General features: G+C 41.1%; 1 protein-coding gene across 8 annotated transcripts in view; it reads right to left on the reverse strand.

The window, feature by feature from the left end:
• Positions 1-26,545, reverse strand: part of Elavl4 (ELAV like RNA binding protein 4) — a 134,300-nt gene continuing 107,755 nt past the window's right edge. For 6 of the 8 annotated variants that reach the window (XM_051188461.1, XM_051188459.1, XM_051188457.1 and 3 more), the window contains exons 3-7: positions 22,520-22,623; positions 9,196-9,349; positions 7,412-7,637; positions 5,793-5,831; positions 1-2,973 (exon numbers count right to left, since the gene is read on the reverse strand). In XM_051188461.1, the coding sequence (XP_051044418.1) occupies positions 2,604-2,973; positions 5,793-5,831; positions 7,412-7,637; positions 9,196-9,349; positions 22,520-22,623 (893 nt within the window). In that variant the 3' untranslated portion in view covers positions 1-2,603. Of the gene's footprint in view, positions 2,974-5,792; positions 5,832-7,411; positions 7,638-9,195; positions 9,350-22,519; positions 22,624-23,648; positions 23,805-26,545 lie in introns of those variants that run through there. The other 2 variants (XM_051188465.1, XM_051188458.1) reach the window with 2 other exon arrangements.

Raw genomic sequence — 26,545 nt, forward strand, 5'->3', positions numbered from 1 at the left:
TTCATTCTACACACTTTCATTTATTGTCTGGACAGATAAAGTACAAATAATTCAAACACAACAAGATTATGAAAAAAAAAACATTTACAATACTTTCCCTCAGAAATCATCTAAACTAGCAAGATTAACATGAAGTCATTCATTTATAACTAAAGTATACAACTGCCTGGTCCTAAGATTTTTTTTCCTTTTTTTTCCCCCAGATTGAACACATCATAGAGAAGAGATTTTGGCGTGCCTTTCCCATGAATGCTTAGCAAATGCATCAGAACTTTGCCAGCAAACTGCATTCATTCATAGCAGGTGACGTAAAAATATTTCCCTGAATGTTGAACGAGTGTTCTCTGAACTGAAATCTGGTGTTATTTATTTATTTTCTCCAAAAACTGAAAAGAGGAAAAAAATAGAAAAAAAATTTAAAGGAGTAGTCTATGATGCAGCCTTGGTTTCTGTTATCTGTCTACCACTACGACGACTACTACAAGGTTTGCCTCTTTAGTGTGCAAACAACAGTCCTGTCTACATGCGCTTAGTGGGTTCAGCATGGGAAAAAATGCACAAAATAAGCACAAGTTATAAATAACCATAACGTTTTATTACCATTAAGACTAAACTTGTATTGAAAAGATTTTATGTAACAAGACAAGAAAAGCAATAGCAAATTTTACTATCAACTAGATTATGCATAGCGAGTAACTGTTTCTATTACCCAGGGAAGAGCATGAACTCTTGGATTTTTTTGTTTCATTTTTGTTTTAAATATATAACCGTACAAAGCACAAACGTACTAAAATGATCAGTGCACTGGACGCGGGAGCTTGTTCCCACGGTCGTTTTGTTCCCTTTGCTCTGCTTAGTTTTCCCCAATTTGAATTACATTAAAATAAAGACCCAGTTGTTTTTCTTTTTTTTTAATTCTTCTACTGTGCAGTAAGAAAAAATATTCACAACAAACATGACAATATATCAAACAATAGTTCTACACAAGTTACCTTGATACCTCTTTAAGTGTCACTTAAATATCATAAGAAAACATTTTAAGACATATACAAACGAAACTAGCCAAGTGTTACAACTTATAATAAATTAACCAAAGAAAAAATAACTTTATATATATATATTTATATTATATATACACATACACACACAACAGAATGACACAATAATATGCTTCTTCCCAAAGTTTAAGTAAACAAATAAGTAGTCTAGCCAATCTAGCTATATTTGATCTTGGCCATAGGCATCATCACATCTGCAATTAAATAAATAAGTGTTTCAAGCAACATAAACTGTGTTTCAAATGTATCCACACAGCCCAATTTTATCAGCATGGGCTACAAAGTGAATTCGAAAATTGCTTAATGAATGTAAAGCAAATGTATCTTTTTTTCCCTCTCCTAAACACGTTTACATTTAACTATGATACTAAGATATGTAAATAATTTTGTAGCACCTACTGCTCAAACTAAGGAAGTTTTAGATTAAAAAGAAAATGAATCTTTTTAATTTTTGTTCTGCTGACATCCCATACCGATGACTTAAAGAAAAACTGTCTTTCAACTCATCTCCTTGCTTTTGGGTTTTGACTGTGGGGAATTGTGGTACCCTGGGTAGAATGAACACTCCTTTCCCCTAGCAATTAATATTTTTTATTATTATTACATGCTATGAAAAGATATGAAGATCATCTGTTTATAGCCCATCCTTCAAAAAACAGTCTACGAATCCAGTTTAAAACACACATCTTGATCTCTAAAAAGTTACCAGTGCAGTATGAACGCGACAAAGTTGTCAATTTCCCCTAAATTAGCCAGTCAAAATATTTTTTTCTCAAATCCAGATTCTCTTGTAAAAATTCTTTATATTTTATAAAAATAGATTTTTCTTGAAACCCATTTTCAGCAAAGAGACCACCTCTTTGGCAACAATGTTAATGTTATTAAATTGTTAATGTCATCAGGTACCCCCTTTCCCCATCCCCTAACAGAAGACTGTTTTAGTTCACATGATATAAAAGAAAAAAGGAAAAATAAAAAAATTTGCAAAAGTTTTTTTGCATTTTGCAATTTTTATTATTCCTCTTTAATTTGTGTGGGGGTTTTTAACCAATCTGATTGGATCAACATTTTGACAAAAAAGAAAAATCTTTTTTTTCTTCCTTTGAATCCCATTACTTTGTAAAAATTGTTTATTATTTTTTTGTGTTTTTTGTTTTTCTTCTTCAAATGAGCGAATGGTCATCTTAAAAAGACCCACCTTCAAGGAAGGTAGTAAAGTTAGCTGGCTGGGTAAAAATCCCTGCACATCGCTATCTATGTATATTATATTCAACAACGACAGCTATGAAAGAACATTCAATGCATCAAAGGTATTTTTTTTGTTTTTTTTTTTTTTGTTTTGTTTTTTTCTAAGCATTATAAAATCCTTTCCTGGTACACCTCAGGATAATCCAATGTTTTAATACTTAGGCAACACGGGCTTATAAAGTCCATGGTTGAATATAAGCCTTGGAAAGTTTGTCTCTCTCTTTTGTGTATGTGTGTGCACGCGTGTTTTGTTTGTATATATTTATATATATATTTTAATAAGTAAGGGTGAGAAATTCAGGACTTGTGGGCTTTGTTGGTTTTAAAGGAAACTTGCAACACTCTGTCTCCCAGGCGATAACCATTGAGGCTGGCGATGGCCATGGCTGCCTCATCGTAGTTGGTCATGGTAACAAAGCCGAATCCCTTGCACTTGTTGGTGTTGAAGTCACGGATGACCTTGACGTTGTTCACTGCACCAAAGGGGCCAAAGAGCTGCCAGAGGACACTCTCATCAGAATCAGGGGACAGGTTATAGACGAAGATGCACCAGCCTGTTCCTGTGTGACCAGGGATGTTCATTCCCACAAGACTTGTCATCCCGTCAATAGTGATTGGGGAGAACCTGGGGGGACAAGCAGAAGGGGGGACTGGTCCAGACATCAGTCTGACCATGGATGACACACAGATGCACAGACACAGACACGGGGCAAAGGGCTAGTGAGTGTTTGCAGGAGTCTTCAGGGTTCAAAACCAAAACACAAATGCTAACATCTGTGATATTTCTTCTGATGAGGTGACTGGACCGCTAAGGCATGTACATGCCAAGAGAATGGCCAAGTCATTTCCTAAGAGCCACAAGAGACCCCAAGATCAAGGCTTTAAACAGTTCAAACACAGTATATGTTCATACATTGACCCACCCCGAACCAACCCCCTCATAGACAGTGAGTTCTCAAGGAAGGGACTCAGTTTCAGCCATTCTACTGTTGAGGTTATTCCTTCAGTAGAGTGCATATGGGCTCTCACAGACATAGAGACCCATAGGAAAAATACATGTTTATTGGTTGAGGGAGTGACAATCTGTTTGAGGTCAATGTTTGGAAATTTTTACTCTGTTATTTTTTAGGCAGATTAAGGGATGGATCTGGAAGTGCCCAACTACACAATCAACACAGTCCCTCAACTTATATCTGTTAAAGATCTCTTGGTGTTACTGAGGTTGTAGATACATGAGGGTCTATCTTGTTATTTACCAGATGAGTGTTCCATTTAGCATTTATTCATAAGGGTTCTCCCACAGAACTGGAGCAGGAATAACAGATGTGCTACTCTCATCTCAAATCCACCTCTGAGCATCACTGGAAGAGTTCTCAAGTTGTTTGTGTAGTCATAAATTTTGAATTGTTATACGTTAGAAAAGCCTTGGTGCAACAACTGTTGTATTAGGTTAGAAATTTCAATTTGTGTGTGTAATCTTGAAGAGAAAAAAAAAATCCCTTCAGATTTTATTCACTTCCTGATAAAATAAACCCATGTGGCATTTGTGATAGAAGAAGCAGGATACCAGAGTCTATGTCAGAACAGTATTGGCAACATGCTGTTCCACACTGAACTTAAACAGGGAGTTTTGACCTATTCATTGATGATCAGCTTGCTTTATTTTTGGATGATTTTTTTGAGGGATAAGGGGAGGAAACTGGAGAAGAGGAAGTCCAAAACAGACAGGAGTATGAAGTGGAAGTGGTGGCTGTTTTAAAAGAAAGTAGACACTACTGAAGGTTTACAAGTCTTATTAAAATTTCATATTTAACTAGAATTTAGATAATCATATGATTGCCAAAGATATGCTAAGCATACCAACTTCACCAAAGCAAGTTTCCTTTTTGCTTAAAAAATATAACAATAAAACAAAAGCAAAACCATTTGTGGTACAAATCCTTAAAGTGGTAAAATAGTTTAATTATTATTTGCATTCTTTCAAAGAAAGGGGTTTTCCATAGGATTGCCACTCCAGTTAGGATGGAGGCTACATCCAGATCTAGGTTCAATAAAAAGGAGAATCTTGTTATCAAACAGTGCTGGCGGTTATGCTGTATTGGGTTGCACTGGGCTGGACTGACAATGGATGATGTGGCAACACATAGGGCACAAGCCCAGTCCTTTCCTAGTCCCGTGTGTGCTACAAGCACTACCTTTTCCCCATACGTTTTGTGTTAATACACTAACATCAGAGAGCAGCAAAGGTCTGGGACAGAGCTGAAAAAGATGCAGACGGCCTGGGGGACCTGGCAAGCATTGTGTTAGACATGTGGAGATAAATTACAGTCAGCCTCACTGGTGCTGGGATGGAGGTTCAAGAGGCTGGTACTCTGCTAGTGAAGTCTTCACTCAATTAACCCACTTCATTCTGTGTTCATTTCTAGAGTCAGAATGTATAACCAAGTGGCAAAAAACCTGCATCAAGAGAGTGTGCTTTGAGCTATTAAAAAACACGTCTCTTTCCCTCAACTGATGAAGTGGCATTAAGGTGGGTATCTCTACTGAGAAAGAAGATGAAGATGCTACGTCCTTGGCAGTGCAGTAGAGTCTATCAGGTAGCATTTAGGGACCTCATGGATACAGTGACATAACACACCTAACTTCAAAGACTCTGACTTTAGGTTGGGCCTAGAAAACCTTGTGATTACATTTAGAAAGTCTTAAACCCTTGATTCAGTTTAAGTTCCCAGCCATATAAAAAGGTTTTAAATGAAAGGATCTTTACTCCCTCCCTCACACACATATAACTGAGAGAAGACTTATAATAACGGTTTTAACCTGGAATAAAGGAAATCCTTGGTTGAGGTGCACACAGATACACTTCATTCTCAAGATGTGCCCTAAAATATACACTGAGGTGAGGTGGGAGTCAAAAAACCATCCATGTTTTAATCCATGATTTGGCCAGGGCTTACAGTTAAAAAAAAAAAAAAAAAAGTCTATTTTTGTTCCCCACTGAAAAAAATCACAAATTTGTGAGCCACGATTAACAAAATGTTCTAATTTTGATTTTCTAGGATCTGCCCTCTTAAACTGAATCCTGGCACCAGAAATGCAAAGCAGGTGCTCAGCAAGTTTGTAAAATCAGCCAGAGAAGTCAGGGCTCTCTCCTCGAGGGAAGCCACTGAGGACTAGATCACATGACCTAGGGCTTTGTAGCTGTGGCACCTGAACCATAGGGAAAGCCCACCTGAAAAAAAAAAAAAAAAAAAAAAAAAAAAAAAAAGAAAGAAAAGATGAAACACACAAATACATTTTTGTGTGCCCTAAAAGAAACAAAATTAACCGAGGTCCAAAATTAAAATTAAGAATTTGACATGCTGGTGGAAGAAAAAGGAAGAATTAAAAAAAAAAAAAAGTAAAGTTAGTGAATTAAAAAAAAAAAAAATCTAGCCCCAGTCTGTGCCAACACGGACATCTGGCAATCTGTGGAGTTTTAATTACCTCTTTACGCCATAGGCCATATTAAGCAAATTGTCCAGCCTGCAAAGAGAAGGAGGGTCTCTGGGTTAATGCCTCACAGATGGCAAGATCACTCAATGGAACTATTAATAAGAATGCTCCATTTTCAAAGAAAAAAAGCTCGACAACTTTCCCCACTGCTCAGGAGACTATCTACTGGTAGCTCTCTCTTCCTGTTGCCAATTGCAAGTAATTCATGCCCAGGTCAATTCTAGAGTCTAAAGCAAGTGTCTAATGGATCTCATTTTCTCTCAAGATTTGAATTAATTCAGCTTTCCCCTTCCATACCTCAGAGCATTTGTGTGGTTTTACTTTTATGTTGTCTGTGACATTATTAAAACTGGACTGTTCTTAAATTCTTTACCTTTTATTACAACTAAACTTATGAGCAAAGTTCTCTGTCTGTTCATGGTTAACAATACGTGATCACAGACTACACATACGAACAGCTCCTTTTTGTCTAGCTGCTTTTACTATATATGGCTACACCAACAATTTGGAAGGCAGGGAGTTTTTGTGAGCTAAGCTTAATAAACAAAACAAAACAAAATAGAGTGTACTACTTACAGCCCCAAAACACCTCCCAGAAAAATGTCATTATGTTATAATCTTCCTCACATGAGCCACCTTACTTGGAGACAAGCTATTCACACTGTGGGGCAGCAGTAACCATAGTTTCCACCATTAGAAGCCTGCTGGAAAAGCTCTTTACATAAATACTACATGTGCTTTCCCACAAAATAGAAATTAGATGGTTTGGATCCTTCATGAAATCATTAACCATTTTAGTGTCATGGGGCATAGGAGGACACATAAAGAGGCGATTTATTCCCTCACTGTGGCCAGATGGACCATGGCTGTAACAGAGAGGAGGACCCCTTGTTTTCTCATGTGAGGTTTGACAACAAGGAAAACCCCTTCATTACAGGGGAGTTAGCATATGGGCAGAATACAGTGTTCACTTAGAATTTACTAAGGGGAGGTCAAGACCATGCTTCTCTTTGTACGACAGAGGCTGGTTAAAGTCTTAACTGCTTGCTGGGGAAAAACCTGCCTCTCAGGAATGTCCCACAGGGAACTAACTGTCCATGACACCAGGGACTTCCTGGAGGTTGGGTACCCAAAGAAAATACTAGTAAGGTGTGCATGAATCTTCCTTTTCATCTTCCCAGAGTATGTGATTTAAGAGAATTAGGTTAACATTAAAGGGAGTCTCTCTTCCCCTGGATTCCAGCAGAGTCACCTAGGAAAAGGGGCGGGACAAGCCACTCCTGGCAAGGGTCTACCCTGCCTTAACTCCAAGCGGCTGCATATGGCCACATCTCAGTGATTAGCTCCACTGAAGCTGATTCTCCTTGTCTGGCTAAATACAGAGATTTTATTTCTATGAATGAATCTCAAGTTTAACCAATAGTCACAGTGACAAGCTTGGAGAGGGCTGGGAAGAGTAGTCCTCTTGCATGATTTTATAGGAGTGGCAAATGATGCTCTGGGGAAGAATCCCATAGTGATGGCTTGGGTGGGGCATAGGCTGTTTTTCAGCGCTGGCCCATGCACTACTCCATACCATTGATGGTGTAGTGGGTAGCAGGCATGCCTACCTGAACCTTTGAGCCTGGTGGTGGAGAGGGCCAGGGTAGCGTCTGTTGGGGGACTGGTACAGCTGGGAGAGCAGGGCCTGGCTGGACTTCTGGCTGGGGTTGTTGGCAAACTTCACAGTAATCGGTTCTGTAGCACCGCTGGGCTTCTGACCATTCAGCCCTTTGATGGCTTCTTCTGCCTCGATCCTCTTATCAAAGCGGATGAATCCCACCCCTCTAGAGACTCCTGGGTAAAGAAAAAGAGCATTTGTAAAGAGTGAAGACACGGTTGGTAGATATCACTGGGAAGCACCCTATAGATAGTTTGTAACTCAATCCACCTGTGAGGCCAGCTCCTTGAATCTCTGTCACTCACCAAAAGGTAGCTGCATGCCTTTCTACCATCATGGCTCTGGGCGGATGTCTCCAACGCACAGAACCCAGGGGCTGTTTCCCTCCAGGCCTCTACAATTGCCTTGCCCAGTCCCCATCTACCTTTAGTTTTAACTGATCACCCAAATGCTATTTAGTCCTGCAGAGTGCCTTTCATATTTCATAACTGGAACTGTCATTTATTTTAAAAGCAACCTCTGACCACACACTGCACCTGTTAGGAACATATTCTGTGTTTCTTTTGATGCCTTTGAATGATGCACTTTATGCTGGCCACTTATTCTTTGTTATCTTAAACAGAAACAAATAAAACCTACGAATGACCTTTCTCCAGATCTTTGCTACATGCAGATAAAATCCAGACTTTTCAGGATAGTGATTATTGCCTTTGGCAAGCTGATCTCAATTCTCCCACTGAACCTTATTCCCTGACCTGCATTGAATAGGCTGTATTCTTTCTTAACACCAATGAATAGGCTGTATTCTTTCTTAACACCAAACCCTGGGATATACCATCCTCAGCATCTAGACTGTTCTATTTCTTCCTTTTCTTGCCAGAAAACTGAATCATTCTCCAAAGCTCTATTACAAAATTGCCTCTGCCATGGAGCCTTTCCAACAACCACCATGAGGCACAGTACACCTTCTGCTGAGCTCTTATGGGGCACTGGATAGTCCCTAGCAAGTATTTGTCACATTGGAGTCATGTGAGGGCAGTTTCTGTGTCTCCTTTATCCTTGGTCCTGAGTGTCTCTCTGTACAGTGTTTGAGTTGGAGTCAACACCACTGGGAGACGGCTGCATGAATCAAATGCATGTTTACCTCTACTCTCGGGGGGAGACATTTCAAATTTGGATCAAATCAGGAATAGGCAAAAGACACTGTCACTGACAGTGCAGCTGAAGCTATCTTATCTCGTCCTGAGAGCTGCTGGTTGGGTTTCTTTCTTGTGGACAGAGAACCCCAACACCATAGACTGTGATCATACCCATGCACAGCTGACTTAGCTAGTGGAAATCTGACCCCCACTTTAGATGACTCCCAATGTGTAGAACAAAACAGCTTGAAGTCCTTTCTCCCTGTATCACGCTGTGATGTGGAGCTAGAGATGTACCGTAGTTTTACACACTGGATGAAGGCTGAAGGGACAGACTTTGAAAGCCACAGAACACCACTCTTAAACTAGATGCCCAGGTCTTCTTTAATTACCCTACAAGGTAGTTTAGCTGTATTTCCTTGGTAGAGACTCTGGCATCTCAAGATGGTCCATTTTAAATTTAGGTACTCCATGAACAAAGGTCAGAAACTGCTTGTTCAGGGTCTGCACCCTCACTTTCAACATCTATGAGCCTACTTTTGTGGGTGACAGGGCACAGATATAAAGGGGAAACAATCACAAAGAAACACTTAACCTGTGACTTGATCAACCAGGATGCGAGAGGTGATGATGCGACCGTATTGCGAGAAAAGCTGCTCCAGCTCCTTCTGGGTCATGGTCTTGGGAAGGCCACTAACATACAGGTTAGCATCCCTGATTGAGGCTGAGCTTGGACGGGCATACGACACCTAGGAGAAGGTGAGAGGTGTTTAATGTGTGATGGGTACACATCCTGGAGCAGACAATGAAGTAACAACAAAGATGACAGTCCCTTGTCTGTCCTTAGGGCCCATGATTCTTGTATAGGAATAATAACAGGAGAACAACAAGAGATGAACAAAAGGAGACTTGTCAACAGGACTTAAAACAAACACACAGATAAAGGTCTGTAAGTGTGGAACAAATAGCTACTGTATGGCAGCCGTTAAATGTAGAACTACCCACGCGTGAAGTTCTGAAGATTTACCTCCTGGATGTGGGAGTATAGATGATTTACTGTATCCAACACATAATAATCTTTGAATAAACCAAAAAGAAAAAAAAAAAAGCCCATGAAATTCTGCTCTGCATATTTCTCTCTGTGCCATCCTCCCTACCCCCATCCCCTTATCCAAAGCATAAAAGCAATCAGGTTCTCTGTAAGATTTTTTTTTTTTTGATGTCCCATCCTTTGTGTCTCTCCAATCTGTTCCCACAAGGTCTGCTCTCCCTAAATGACAAATTGCTGGTGGAGTGGGGTTGAATGAACATCTGCTTGTTAAACTCCGTATGTGACCTTGTCACATCTGCAAGGACCAGTTAGTTGCTTCTAACTTGGAGGCAGGGCAGACAAAACCACAACAAACAAAAGCAGGGACATAGTGGACGAGAGTAAGGGGGAGGCCAGTGGGAGAGAAAAGAGCCTCACAGGCAGTTAAAATAAGTTTGACTTTGCTAATTTGTTCTCTCAGATCTCTCAACTGCATTTTTTCCTCCTCAAAAAGCTAACACAGAAGTGTAAACAGATCTGAAATTCCATCTGCAAGAAGCCAAATCTTTAGCAGTACACATAAGCAAAGCAAACCCCAGCAGTCATTAATTTTAGACTTTCATTTATTTATTTATTTATTTTTTTAAAGAAAACAACACCAGACATTTGAAATATAATTTACAGCTAGTCTAACAAAAGCACTTTCCTGGTAAAGCTATTTTTGGGGCAGTTGGGGCTCAGAATAGATGATGAAAATAGTCATTTCAGAGTACATCTGACAACGGTGGACAGGAAGGGACCTATATGCCTTAGCATTTTTCAACTGGAAGTTTCATTTAATCTATATGACAGATTCAGGGAACCTGCTAAAGCCATTAGAGTTTGTGTGTTTGTGTGTGTGTGTGTGTGTGTGTAACTGGGTATGTCTGTGTGATTGTGTGTACACATAAAAGCATGTGTCTACAACAAATGTCATCCTAAACTAGACCCTTGACATTAAGAGCAAAGTGGGCCTTATGAGATCACCAGGCAAATAAAATGGGTGCAGAGAGGATGAAGGACGAGCAGACCCCTTACTCATGGCACATTCCCCCTTTTTATGACAAGGACACTAGGTCCCTTTATGAGTTCTATACCTAAAAATAGATGTTGACTCAACAGAAAATGATGTGAATGACTAATCTGCCTTGCTAGCCTCCTCTCACTGATGGAGACAGGCCACTGTTTCAGTATCTCCATCTTCTAGAAACCCATGAGTGGCCTAAGAGGCCTGTGTACATGCCACATCTTCCCAGAACATGGCAGAGAAGCGAAGTGGCTTTTACTCTGTGCATTTGGGGCTGGGAAGCTGAAGGATCAAGAACTCCATGTAACTGTCTGTTATATGGAGTAACTCTACTCCACAGAAAATACTCCTATCCTAGTCCTCTAAGAGGCAAGAACAGGTTGCAACATAGCAGAACTATTTTTCCTTCAGGAGGAAGCAATGGTAGGAAGGAGGAAATCTGTCCACAGTAACAAGTCTCGCTTTGTCTCACCTTGCCAATTACTGATATTGTCTGAATATATTTGCGTTCTCTCTAAGTTCAGTCTTCTCACTGCATGCCTTCACTCAAGGAGAAAGAGACCAAATCTGACGCTTGTAAGGGCTTAGCTCAAATGCCACCTTCTTTTGACAGCCTTCCCTGTATCTCACCCTGTGATCCTCTTTAGGGGTTCACTCATGCTAATGTGATGATTTAACTCGCCATTTAGTCTCATGGTTTTCTTGAGGTGTGTGTATATGTGTCTTATTTATGTCTATGGCTCCACCTCTCAGTGCAGAGATTGAAAAAAAATGGAATGAACACCTACAGTTCATGATGGATGATGCTGGTATTTGGGGTTCTTCAGCATTAACTATAGCTTGGTTCCTCCACTAAAATGATGACTGAGCCTAGCACCGAGATTCATAGCCGTATGCCCTCTCTAAGTTAACTAAGATAGGCTTACTCCTTAGTGCCTGAGGTTGGAAGAACCAAGAGATCTTTGTTTCAGAACAAGACACCACCTGGCTTAGAAAATACTTCTGGAGGATCTGTTCTGTGCGATCCGAACACAGCACAAACAAGACATTTTGTTTACCTTCAAAAGCGACAACAGGTATCTCATAGGATTTACTAAGTAAATATGGGGTGAATGGGAGAATGGATGAGCAAACATAGTGATCCATTGTCGCAATGTCACAAGATGTGTGTCATGCCAATGTCATATCTTAGTGTGACTCAAACACATGCGAGGGGTAAGTTGCGGGTTAGAAGGACCAGGGAGAAGATAGAGCTGTATGTAGTGAGATAGGTGGTAAGATGGATGAGGAAAGGGTGACCTGTTGGTAGCCCTCTGCTTTCAGGATGGTCTAAGGTTTAGGAAAATGCCTGACTGTGTACATTTTCTATCAACCCGGCATCTGTAACACATCGAAAAGACCTGGTTTGGAGCAGCTAGAGCTGGGGTCCAGAAAGGAGCATATCAAGGGCAGACTGCTCAGCAAACGGAGTTGACACTGGAAAGCCAATGACACAATCACAATCATTTCCCTCAAAGATGATCCTGAAGCAGAATCTCAGCCGAGCTGGGGAGAATTGCAGCCATAGTCCCCAGAGATTGGCCTAGGCAGGCAAAGGGTGGCAGCTGATCTAAAGGTAAGCAGTATCTGGGTCGTTCTACTCCCAAGTCTAAGTCCTGTTTAGCTTTTCTCCTCTATTTAGAGCCACAGCTTATTGTCCTTTTAGACCTCTGTGCAGTATCTCTGAGGAGAGGACCAAGTAAAAGGGATAGGAAAATGATATGCTCAGTCTGACATCTCAACCCCAGACCCCAAAAGTTCAATTTTCCTCAAACCTTTGTTAAACTCCAGCAGAAGGACTGCAAATGTCAGGCCCTTTGCTAAATTGTAACCTGTCCCCAAAATGGTGACCTTCAGCCCCTGCAGAGGGACTTTATTGATAGCATGTTGACCCTCTTGAGCTGGTTGTCTATAGTTCAGGGTTTCCAATGCTACAGACAGTGCCCTGGAGAATTTCTCTTGCCTTGAACCATTAAGATCTCGCTCATATCATTCATCCAGAATCTCGCACAAGATGATTGGCATTTCTAGGCCAGCACAGCTCTTGTTCTAGACAAAGCTGTGAGTGAAGAAGCCACTCCTCTTTGGGTAAGGTTGGCCCAAAGGCATGTGACTGGATGGCTGGCTTCACAGACAATTCTGTCAGAGAGTTTCAACATTTCCACATGCCCTTGATCTCTCTCCTTGTGAGTTTAAAGTCCTCCTATCCACTACAAAATGGACACAATAATAATAACAAACTCGAGAGCCTTGGTGCTAGAAGTGACCCTAAAAATTCGGTAGGAGCCCAAGAAGGGCTCAGTATCTACCATGGACATTTCCGAGAATGCAAAGGTGACAACTACTCCTGGCCATCACTGGCTGCTGCAAAGCTCTTCCTTCTAGATTTCAGGGACATCCTGTTTTTACCAGCCTTCTTCCTTGACAGGTGCTGGTTAGCATATTGGGCAACCACACTTTGAAATAAGTTACTTCAAAGCATATACTTGGATTACTTTAACTGAAATCCCAATATATAATGGAAAATAATGTAGAGATTAAGACCAGCTTTGGTGCTGAGCTTTAGCTGTGAATCCTGTTGGCTTTCCAGATGTGTGACTTTGTGCCTTTCTGAGTGACATCACTTGAGTGATGAAGCTCACAACTCTCTAAGAGAACTATTTGCGTGTAAGATTCCTAGGCACAAAGGTTGGCCCCAAAGTAAGTGCTCAATAAACTATGACTTTGGCAGGATTGCTATGTAAACAGTCCTTATTCTAGACATGGGAGAGCTAAAATTTATGAAACAGTTCCTGACATGCAGGACTGCTAGTCTAGCCAAGGAGATGCATACAACTTCATTATTTGAAGATCAAACTACAGATTTTCCCCAGTCTGTTGTAACACCCTATTCTCTGAGTGAATACAAACTCCCCTAGGGAGCAGGAAGATCCCTAGGGAACATTCATTCTAAAGAAACCAGAAGAATGGCAGCAGAGAGCAGACTCTAGAGGGGCCAGGGCTTCTATGAGCAAGCCCTTCTAGGGACCTGTAATCCCACCTGTGGGAACAGGGAGAGCAGAGAGCAGCCAGCTGGCTCCTGGAAACAACTTTGATTATGAGGATTGGTTTACCTCTGTGCCTGTGGGTGCAGCCCTCCTCGTAAACATGACAGGTGTCTGCTTTTGTGGCTCCATCCTTTATGTTTTTCTTTGTACCTGCCACCGATAATGCTATTCTGAAAGAATATTCGGGGTAGAGCCTCATGGTAACATCTCAGACGCAGTTTGTTCCCATGACATTTTTCCCTGTTCAGAGCTCTCCAATGTGTCTTAAACACCTAGCGATGGAAGTCGGAATCTTTTACCGAGGTATTCAGTGCACCTGGCCCTGGCATGTGGCCCAGCCTCACACCTCCCACTGACCTCTACGTGCACCTATGCTTCAGTTCAGACAAAAAAAATCATAGCCACAGGTTTCTGGATGTGTATTGAAAGTTTCTACTTCCATGTCTTTGTTCTTGCTGTGCGTTTATCCTCCTGGCAAAATGAATTCCCGATTACCCTTCTAGGCCTAGCAATGTCCTCTTTGAGGCCCAGGCATACATAGCTACTCTTTCCTTGAATGCTATGGGAAGTGTCTGTCTCAGTGGCCACAGCTATCAGACCCTACCTCCCATCACAGTCTTCTGCCTAATACCTGACCTGCCCCATCAGGTTGCACATCATGGCAAACTCAGCACACTTACTTTCACTTCTAGTTTCAAAGCTTTACTAGGGCAGGAGCTCAACTGAAACTAAATGTTAGTCTCAATTAAACTTTCGTGAACGGATTTCGTATACTTTCCCAGGAGCTGACTTCAATGGAAAGAAAGAAGTACGGAGCTGCAGTTAGGAGTATCTAAAGGTCCCATAAGCATATCTAATACACAGTAGGGGAGATGTCTTTTTAGGAAAGTTGTGATGATAGATTTATGTGCCTTGAGACTTCTTTTTAAAAATATACCAGGCTGGTCTGGAGAGACGGCTTAGAAGTAACAGGTTCAGCTCACAACAAGGTAAATCTACCAGACTGTCAAAGGCACATGCTCAGCTCAAGGCTCTCTCTGTCTGACTAGAGCCCCTAAGTGGGTGAGATGTGGGAGAGCTTTCTCATTGTGATTAGGGGAAGATCAGATTCCAGACATGGAGCTGCAGATTCTTTTCCACTAAACTGCAATTCCTACCTCCTGCTTCATGGAAGACTGGTAGGAGTGCTGCAGCTGCCTGGAAACTCCACAGTACTTCCTACCATCCCGGACTCCTGACTCTGTTGTCTGTGCCTCAGTAAGAGTGAGATTCACTCTTGTACTGCACCCCCAAAACAGTTGGATGGGTTCTACCCACTTCCTCTCTGCCTCTGTCATTCACCTTTGAGGTAACCCTACCCACCTTTATCCCTGGGAGCATTTGTTGATCACTCACTGGAAGCCATGATTGCTTACACATAAAACAAACAAACAAACAAACAAACAAAAATAGTATTTCCATGTTCCAGATGATAGACTCTGGTGCAGTGAGATCAATTACTTTGCCAAGGCCATCTGAACTAAGACAGATGCGGATATGACTCAAATTTGTGGGATCTTTCCACACCAACTTGGACAGTGAAATAAAACCCATGTTCTTGGCACAAACTATCACTCTTCTTGGGAAGGTACCAAGTTGGAATGGTCATGCTGTAATATTTTATTAGACTATTAGCTGGGAAAAACCATCTCCAAAGAGGACATACATTTGAAGAAGGGAAGTGAGCTGCTAGAGGTCATCCCATATAGTTTTATAACAGAGCTAGGGCTTGGCTATCTTAACTCAGAGTTCTTTTGAATGGACAACAAGGGGAAGGGAAGGAGAGCTGGGTGCTCCATGATCTTTAACAGAGGAGTAGCCTTGCCCTGAGTCTCATAAATACTATGTAGAACTGACTCTTTAATCCTCAGGGTCATAGATGTCCTAGGTCAGCATCATCCCACAGAACTTTCTGGAATCAGAAAAACATTTGATACCCCTAAGGTTTTTTGGTAACTACTACTAGCTACACATAGCTACTAAGCACTTCAAACAGTCTGAATGTGACTAAGAAACTAAACTTTTATTTAATTAACTCAAATTGCCATATGGAGTTAGTGGCGACTACATTGAACCAAGCAGCTTTAGGCACAAAAACAATGCAAAGTTTTAGCATCTCAGAGCTAGGAGGTCATACAGGCACATCGAGTCAGAATTCCTGCTGGAACATTATCCAGACAGGTTCCATTTGAATGGCTCTGGTGATGAAGGGCTCTCTTCTATCCAAGACCTTTACTATACTGATAGCTATATAGGTTTTCTTCCCAGCTATTTTTAATGTAAAGTTGACACAATGTCTTAGCCTCACTGCAAAATTTTCTTTCCAGGAGAGTGGAACAGTAGCCATTATGGGGTAGCTATATGAGTGCACTGCCCTCTTTTTATCTTTGTCACTCACCTCTGGACAGCATTTGAACGCCAACGCTCTTTGAAACAGGGAGATGAAAAGGGATACACGGCATCTGGTGAACTTGGGCAAGAGAGGTCCACTGCTTCCTCTAATGTGGAGTGCTCTCTCCCTCCCCCTCCCCCTCCCTCCCTCTCTCTGTCTGTCTCTCTCTCTCCCCCCCCTCTCTGTATGTGTGCTTGCACATGTGTACTCATGTTTCTGTGATTTGTTTTGAGGAGCTCACAGTAAACCATTGGCTTCTTTTGCATTTGCAAATGCCCTCAAACTCCACCCAAGCACTTCTAAAAACTTGAGTGTGCCCACAACTTGTACCTGTTCAATTTTCTTTTGTAATCCAGACCAAGGACACTGAAAATGACCTTCAAGATGTTGGGATCCTATCAAGTTCAGTGCGCTGAGAAGGCAGAACTGTTTCTATTTCCAACCCTGTATATCTGTGTGATTTGAAATTATTCAGTCAAAGAAAGTTAACAGGGCACCTGAATCAGAGCAGCAAATGCATGTTCCCACTAAAGACAGGCTGGCAACCAGTACAACTGGTACAACTTTAATTTCAATGGCCTATTCCTGGTCCGTTCCTTGGGGATTCAGTGACACAGTGTCCTTGCTGACCTTGGCAGCAAAGGGTTCTGGTACCCTCTGAGATGCAGTGGTGGTGCCTTATTATTATTATTATTATTATTAACAAGATAGAGGCAGGCAGGCTATTATTTCTGGGTAGGGTGATATCCGTCAGCAAAAAATGATCTGCTAACTCTCTGGGAAGCATTAAGAGCCGTGATAGGAGAAATAATTGCTTATGCTGAGTGCAAAGAAAAGATGCCTCAGCAGAATAGAAGCCTTTAGCAAGGCAGGTGGATAGCTGAGGAAGTGGGGAGGGAGGAGGCTCTGCTGCCCATGACCCCTGGCAAGGGAAAGAAATGGTGGAGTGAATGGGAGCCTGCAAAGCTCAAATGTGGAGAGATCCCCAGAGGCACTGCTAGTGCAATTAGGAGAAGAAAGAGAAAATGTTGAAATCCTTAAGCAGCATCCTTACAGGAGAGGCAGAGTTACTAGCTCAGTCCTCCCCTGAGAAGAAGGGAAAGGCCTTTAGAAGAGCTCTCTGCAGCAGCCTCGTTCCTAGTTGGGTTCTCTGAAGACCTGGGCTGCTGTCTAGTGATAACTACTTTCTTATTTCTCACCTCCCTCCAACAGTGCCAGCTCTTAGGGGTTCACTCAGAATGGCTGAGGGCAACCCTCAGAATCTGAGGTTGCTGGCACCCTTGTTTGCACACGACCTTTGCCCTGGAAATGGTTTATTATATCCAGTTGTACTTTTATCATTATTAGAAAAAGTCATAAAGCCATTTATAAACACACAATGCAATGAAGAAAAACCCCAAATATAGATATGTACATATACCACATACATATATACACATTCCATATTATGCAGTAAAAACATGCCCTTCCCCTGAAAAAACAACCAAAATCTAAGGCTAATAAACCCTACCACAGCATCCTACAAAACGCTGGTTTGTGGCCAAACACCCAGTAAGGCACACTATCAACAGATGGACCATCCCGGAACTTATTTGGATCAGACTGACTCTCACTTACACCCTGAACAGCTCCCTATCTCCCTTCCAACATCCAAGGGGAACCCCTGTATCCTGAAACCACTCTATTATCTCACAGCAGCTTGTATTGCTAAGTGTCCCCTCCCCAAATGTGCATGTGCACACTTGCCAGGAGTGAACCTAGGAGACAGAGCAGGCAGTAAACATGTCTCTAATCCTACTTCTCACACTTAGGTTAAAGCCTGAAGAGGAGGACCCTCACTGAAAGGCTTTGCAGACGTGATTCCAAGCCTTCAAGTCCCAGTTAGACTATGTTTTACCAAAGTTTCTCAGGGCAGCTTGAATATCAATGCAACACAAACCTGCTTGGATCACTCCTGTTTTGAGGGTCCTTCCTTTCTTCCTTTCTTTCCTCTTTCTCCCTCTTCTCCTTGTGCGCCCCCTCCATTTTGCTGTGAAGCCCATGCTGACCTTGAACTCATAATAATCTCTCTGCCTCAGCCTCCTGAGTGCTGGAAGTACATCCAGCACCAGTTTTGTTTGTTCTTAATGTGACAAGGAGATGAAGCAAAGGTATCCCGATTTAATGAGCATTTCTTAGTAAGAGGCTAAAGTGACAGTGTAAATTCGGAAGCTGCTCTTTCAGTCCCCTAGGATAGGCATCAGTTGTCAAGGGGTATCAGGGAATCACTGCCAATAACTCAAAACCTGTTCTCCCAGTGCTCTCAGAGTCTTGATGGAGTCTGGTAGAAAAAAAACAAAAGAAAACAACAACCACAAAACACCCCCAAAACAAAACAAAAAGCCCCCAAAACTAGAAAAACTAATAAATAGCAAGCACCCCCAAGCTCTAAGTGAGGTAAATTATCACCCCTGTGACATGCCCATGGTAAACACTACTCTGTGGCCCCATGAAACACCTGGATGGGAGAATTTCTAGGCTCTTGCCATTTATGGTTCACTTAAATGGAAGGCCTTAGGGAAAGTAAGGGCTTGAGGAGGTATTTAAAGTCCAGTTTGTCTCCAAGTAAATGGCAAATGTTCTGAACCATAAGTTCAACTACGAAGAATCTGGAGGAAGCACACAGTTCATTTATTTGCTTTTTATATCTTCTTACCATGCCAGGGAATTAACCCTTGTATTGGCAGAGCCAAAATACCCACCCACATACCCCCACAAGGCTCACATGCTGCTAGGCAAACAGGCAGTTTGACATTCCAACACTAAGGACCCACTGCCAGAGAATTATTTATAAAGTTTAAAAAAAAAAATACTCCAACTGTCATTTACCCACTGTGTGATCCTAAGTCTGTCTCCTGAACTTCTTTGGGCCTCAGTTTCCTCATTAGCATAAAGGAGATAATAGCAACTTCTTACAGGGCTATTTTTAGAAACAGAGCTGATGCATGTAAAGCACTTAACTCCTGGGATAGTTCAAAGATTAAATGGTAACAAGCGTTTAAAAAGATTAGAATCCTATTGGGCACAATGTAAACATTCCAAGTAAGCTAGCATTACTGTTGTTTATTGCCATTTCCTCTCTAGCTCATGTTTACACATGCTAAACTGACAGCTGTGTGGATACCTCACCTCTCTAGGCCTGGTCTCCAGGTAGAGTCTTCTCCCTTGAAAGAAGTCTAAACTAAAGAACAATTCTTCTGAATTCTCATTCACAGCTACTCATTGCAGGTATAATTCACACATCATGACCTTTCTCTGCCAAAGACCCGGCCTTGATGTTCACATGCCCTCAGTGTTCATGTGCTCCCTTACAGCATCCTTAATAAAAAGAGAAATTGATTTTTGCTGACAGGAAAGCATTTTTTATGGACACCTCTCTTGAGTAGCCTTGTAGTGGGACATTCACTGATATCTGACAAAAGCAATGGTGCCATATTTAAATCTTAGTTTACAAAGGTCAACTTCTATATATATTCTGCTTGGTTTCCCTTCATAATTCTTTCTTTGTTTTTGTTTATGGCCTCTAAAAATTGGGAGATCTGCCATAAAAGAAATCTAGAATTCAGTTTCTATTGAACAACTGAAGATCTGAATTAAACATCTTCAGAATCACCATCGTCGTCGTCATCATCATCATCATCATCATCATCATCATCATCATCATCACCATCATCAGGGAATAGTTGCCCTCTTTGCCCTGAACTCATTGCTAGCTCTTCGTTTTCTGGCACTAAATACTTTTGTGTATCACACTTAAAGTGGTGTGTTCTCTGTGCTATCAGAAATGTGACAAAGAGCACACTTGACCAAGTTTGTAACTTGTACTAGATGATCCCAAAATCCCTGTGATGCATACGTCTACAGATGATGTGTGTGGTTGTTTTGTTTGTTTGTTTTTTTTCCAGTTGACAAGTTATCTATTCCTTCATGAGAGTCAAGAGTAAAGAGATAAATCTCATGTCACTTATCAAAGCAAACTGAAGCAGGAGAAGTAAACAGTGGCCTGAAAGGCATAAAAAGCAATTTTAAGAAATTAATAAATGATGAGACTATTAACAGCACACAAAAAGGAGTTGCTTCTTTTCTTCCCTTTAATATGATTTTTACCTTAAACACTGTGTCCCTTTAGGAAAGAGAAGAAAAGTTAATAAAGGAACCTATCACTCAAACTTAATTTTTAGTATGGCAAATAAACTGCTTTAATGAAAGGGCTGAATGAAATCCCTAGGTTTGCACATTAAATTTTCATTCATAGTAGAGAATAGAAATTATTGATTCTGCAGTGGCATCATGCATTTTGAATCCCAGAGTGTCTCAGAAGCCCACATTTCTGCTAAGTGCAAATGTGTTACCAGCATTTTGATGTGGGGGGGGGGAGGTGGGGGGAAGCTTGGGCTGGGTGGGAGGACAGAGAGGGGATAGAGATAAGGGAAGGAAGTAGACAAGCTCTTCACAGAAAGAAAATAATCAATGTCCCTTGTCTCCAAGATCCATTTAGATAAAGCATCTGAAGGTATGATGGGCTAGAACCATCTGAGACTAGAAACTCTGGGTCAATCAGTCTTTGGGGGAAACCACAGGGATCTCATGAAAGACTAAAAAATAGAAGGCAGACTGATAGTTGGTGATTTGATCCTAAGCAGCGGGAAAAGGGTTTGGGTTTTAAGAAAACCATAAAGAAAAGGAAAGTACTTTTCTCAGTTCAAGGTCAGCGTGTCTGCCAAGGGAGAAACAAACATCTGACATTCTAATGCTGAACTGGATAATATAAAAAAATCAATCAATCCTACAAACAGCTCTCAACGGAGGCAAGGCTACAACAGAATCAAGTGACAGCAACACGTTTCTTGACTTAAAGTATAAAAATATGTGTGTTTTTCCTTTGAAAGAAATTAATCTTCTGACTCTCTTAGGATTATGCCATAATTAAACAACTTTTATTTCCCCCTTAGAGAATTCCTAGGACCTGATTCAGCCTTGTCAGAGGCAGGCTAAATCTGGCTTATTTAGGGGTCTTTGTATAGTACAGACTACAGGAGATCAGAGAAAGCAATTTTTTTTTTTTTAAGAAATAATCTAAAGACAATTGCAAAAATAAATAAATAAATAAACAAAGCTGCTTAAAAAGAAAAATAATCATCTAAAGTATCCCCCAAAGAGAAAGGTTTTGTTGTTGTTTTATTTCCTTCCAGCCAATATTATCTTATTCTGCTAGTCTCTGTTGTTAGCCCGGATGTCAGAAAAGTAGTTTTGCTGAACTAAAAAGTTCTGGTTTTGTGTTTTCAGATGTGGAGAGCTGGTGCCATCTATAGATTTCCATTCTGGGAGAGGTTTCTCTTTTGTCCTACTTTGCGTCAGACCTGCTGTCGTGAGGATAAGAGAGCCCAGGAGACACTTCCCTGCAGTTTAATAGGCTATGAAGGATGGGACTCATTAATCCGCTGGCAGCTGCCCCTAAACAGGATACTGCCTGGAGGTGGGGGAAGAAGGAGAAGGGAGGCTGAGGGCAGGCAGCTCCATCCAAGAGACCACCACCAGATGCCCAAGGCAGGCAGTGTCTGAAGTCAGAGAGTTGCAGTCCAGCCCCAGAAACCTACCTACATGGAGAAGTAGCCTCTGGCCACTGATTCTTTTTTGATTTAAAGAAAATATTTTTGAGATGTTATCTGTTCAACCTAATTATTTATAGACTATTGGATTACTTTTTTGTTGTTCTGTAAGTATATTTTCATCAATTTAATTGTGGCTGCCCTTCTGATGGTACTGTGTTTATTTACAACTGACTTTCTGTTTCCCATTCTCCAAGGGAAGGTTCCTAAAAGCCCAGCTGTTCAGTCAGCATATAAGACCTCCTGACTTGGTTTTGCCTACTTCCCATCCTCCTCATCACCACCATCCCAATTTAGGACACTATTCATACCTGGGACAGCTTTCCTGCCTCAGTTTCTTCAGCTTGCTTCTGACCAACTGTGGAGTCAGGCTGGCAGGTCTCCTTTGTGTAGCCATGAATCTCAGACCTCACCCCTCACTCCCCCCCCCCCCACATTTGCATTCTGGTTAGAGATATCACAGTTCCTGGTTCGTTCCCTCCACTATTCACCCCCTATTTTGTAATGGCTTATGTCCCTTAGCAGAGTGGACAGTAATTGTTCCTTGAGTAAATAAAGAATACCACTTCTGGCTCCCACATAGCCTGGACTTACTAGACCCACAGACTAAAATTTCACCAGGATCTCCTAAATCAGAAGCTAATGCGTTGCCTCTTACCTTTATGGTTTTGGTCTGGAGTCTGAGTCCATTTAAAGTGTTGATGGCTTTCTCTGCATCCTTTGGATCAATATAGTTAACAAATCCATACCCTAAACTCTGTCCTGTGGAAATATTAAAAAAAGAGAGGGAAACAGATAGAGATAAACAGAGAGAAGAAAGGAGGGAGGGAAGAAGGGAGGGAGGGAGAGAGAGAGGAGAGAGAGAGAGAGAGAGAGAGAGAGAGAGAGAGAGAGAGAGAGAGAGAGAGAGAGCTCAGTATCTTTACAGAAGCAGCACTTCCCACTGCAGTGTAAAACCCTCCTTTGGCCTGGGATTCCTTTTCACTGGGATTCAGTTTAGGATGAGAGGTTTCTAATCCCAATTTTCTTTTGGGGTATAGGCTTGGAACTCACTATCCAAACTAGAAACTATAAATGCCCTTAAATATTCATACCTGAAATACACAAGTGTCAACATAATCAAGAAAAGACAGTTCCAGGGAATAGAAAGATGGCATGCAGTTTGTTAAAAGAAATCTGCTTAGAGTCTCAGGGCTTTCCCTTACCAATTGGGGCATTTGGGAGAGAAGTCATTTACCGCCCATTCTCTCCAGATCTCTTCTCTGGAGATGACAGCACTTACCTCCGGCAGATTTGGAGAGAGTTTATTGAGGTAACATACATAAAATGCCTACTAAGTACATAGACCATAGTAGGTGCTCAACAAAGGATTTCTATACTCTGCTTAGTACTGTAAAATTGGGACAAGTGCTAGATTCAGGAGCTGTGTCTATTGCCTTGGTCATGCCAGCCACACCCACACTCAGAGGTGTAGAAGGATCTGAGCAGTGAGAACTGGAGACATTTTTAGTGAAGCATGCATGCATGGCCAGAATTTAGAGCAGTTGCTACAAATCATTCTTTTCCCTCATCATCCCTGGAGCCAAAAACGGTGGGAAAAAAAAAGGGGGGGGGGAGGCAAGGGTTTCTATCAGAAAGAACCTAGGTGCTCCTGACATAAAGGGTGAAGCACAAATGCATTCCGCAAAGAGGATTTAGCTACTTTAGGTAGAGATGATATCAACTTGTCTACAAAGAGGTAGCAAGTGACAGGGCTCCCCCTCCTAAGTGAAATAAAAATAATGTACTTGTGATCGTGCCACTGATTATAAATAGTCCATCAGCTCTGCCATGTGTCATCAGCCAGAAATATCATTAGGAAACTTTACATTTTCTGACATACCCTTTAAGAAACACAGAGCTTGTGGTGGCTGCAGAACCAGCTTGAACTTCTCAGGCAATGGTATTGATTGTGGGCGGTGGCAGCAGAGCCGAAGGAGAGGAAAATGACAGGATATCACAAGTCAGGGAAGACTGATTACATAAAGCTCTCTTTAGCCTACTGGGGCCAGGGCTGGGAGATAAAACAGCAAAAAGCCTGCCACATCCCGGTGACAGCAGACCATTTTAGCAGCCAAAAAAAAAAAAAAAAAAAAAAAAAATGTTTCCAACAGCTTCTGTTTTGCTGGTAAATGTCTGTGTTTGTGTTGGTTGTAGGAGGGAACCTGGGAAAACAACTTAGGTTCTGGATCAGAAAATGGGTATCTTTTTATTGTTACAGGACAGAAGCATAGGGAGCAGAGAGGAATCTCAGTGACATTTGCTCATCTAACGGAAACCCCAAAGGTAACATCTTCACCAGGACACTCCTTTGTTTCCGAAGAATAGGAAAGACAGAGACAAACTTTGCTAGATAGGCTTGTCACCAGTCAGAGTTAGTGACCTAGGAGGGAGGAGAGAGTGTGAGGCATGGGGCACACTCCAGCTATTGTGACCCTTCTCTTTTCATTTTATCCTGTAAGTTTGGTGTGTGTGTGTGTGTGTGTGTGTGTGTGTGTGTGTTGTGTGTGTGTGTATAAGAGTAAAAAGAGAGAGAGTTGTGGGTATTATAAGACCCTGCCATATGTTCCCAGAAACTCTATTTTGCAAATGCAAAAATACAAGAGACTAATTTCATTGGTTTAAAATTTCATTTATCCTCATCAAGCCTAATGAAATTCACCTAATTAAATCCATTTTCATAATGCAAATTTCTGTCATATTTATCTTGCATATATAATATTCCTATAATCATCTTAAAAAAAAAAAACTAGTCACGCACCAAGTTGAACTGCTTCTAAAGGACATTTTAAAGCAATTATGTCTATGACAAAACTGTTATAGAAGTTCTAGGAAACTGGTTGAATGGGTCATTTTCCAGCCTAATGTAATTTTTAGATGATTACAATAGAATATAAAAAATACAAATAAAACATTCGCTGGTTTACTATTAACAGTAGACCTGACTCACCCTGAAAAGTTTCTGTATTCTTCACGGTGATGAAATATATGTGTGGTGTATGTTCCCATTATACTTTCTTTCTTTGTAAAATTACTTATATATAAATGGGTGTCAAGATAGGTAATAGTGAGTATAGTTTTTGCACTCTAAATTTATCTGTTTTTAGATCTTTACTTCTGGAGGAAGGAAAACTCAGGCTTAGGTTCCAGGAGGTTCTGAAGGTCAAGTGAGTGAAAAGATTATAGTCCAGCAAGATGTGTGACATCAACCCACCAGCCTGTATCATTTCCCAATCAACAATCACCCTGGCTCCTGACTATAATTAGCACTACTGTGCTATCATCACCCTTCCCAGGTTTAGAGACTTCATTTAGCAGCAAGAAAAACAATTCTTCAGGGAAAATCAAAACCCAGAACAATGTAATTTCACAAAGGAAGATTCTCCTTGATACAAAATAATCTGCAGACTCTAAAACACTGCATTGAAGATGAGGCCAGAGATGGAGGAACTCGGCTGTGAATGGGAAGATAGGAGGTAACTCAGCAGCACAATGAAGCTACCTGCGGTTAGCCTAGTTCACGGACAGGCTTTATTCACATATGCCTCCCAGCATCGCAGGAGTCCAGCTTTGTCTAATAAAAACGCTTCATGGATCTAAGTGTTCTCTTTTTAAAATGCCCTGGAGAAGATTAAGTTCCAGAGCAGAAATTATTAAAAAGAAAAAAATAAAATCACAAAAAACCCAAGCTACATTTTTTTTTAAAGAAACTGGTTTTAATAGTTGGGGAGAGCAAAATGAGCAAGTTTGGTGGCCATTGGTGGTGGGTTTTGGTTCAGTAGTTCTGTACTTACGCATACATGGGCAAATATGGATGGAATACATTCATAAAGAGTGTCAATGCTTTTTTCCATTGGGACTGAGGGAGTTGCCATGCTGAGAGGGCTCAGGGGACACAGTCTGCGTCTGGGAGCATGTGCATACATATCTGTAATCCATAGATAACATTTTCTCTTTTCTCCTTTTTCAAATAGTGACATCTTTTCTCTTTATCAATGGTAACAACATTTGGGCATATAGATACAGCAACAATACTTTAAGAACAGAATATTAAACTTGATTTTTGTTCTAAGTTTGTTTGCTTTGATCACAAGTTGAACAGCCATCCAGTTCATACTTACTAAATTAACCTTTATTTAAGAAATAACATAGTGTTAAAAGGAAGCCTGCCTCTAAAATTTTAGGCTACAGTATCTTGATGCCTACATCTGATCAGCTTCAAGCAGTCCTGTCCAGTTGGCAGGGGAAAGCATCTCCACTTCAAGCATGGTAGTTTGGGGTAGAATTATAGGTAGTTTGGGGTAGAAACTTAGAATTCAAAATGTAGTTTACAAGAGAAAAAAAGCTGTTTTCTTGAATCTGAACCTGAGTACTTCTGTTTTGATAAAGCATGAGCACTTGCATACACTCAAAAAGAATATTTCCTCTTGCTATGTGTCCTCTACTATAATAGGAAACATTTCTATTGGAGATAGATTTTTATAATGAACCTCTCCCTTTTCACAAGAATTAGAGCAGGCAAGATTACATCTCTGAGCACAGTAGGTCCTTGGCAAGTGTTTAAGCAGTACTAGAAGCACTGCATGCATTTGTACTAACCCTACATGTTTGAATAATTGGAGGAAGAGGCAAAGAGGAAGTAACT

This window comes from Phodopus roborovskii, unplaced genomic scaffold (assembly GCF_943737965.1).
Source record: "Phodopus roborovskii unplaced genomic scaffold, PHOROB, whole genome shotgun sequence".
In the NCBI taxonomy this organism is placed as follows: domain Eukaryota; kingdom Metazoa; phylum Chordata; class Mammalia; order Rodentia; family Cricetidae; genus Phodopus; species Phodopus roborovskii.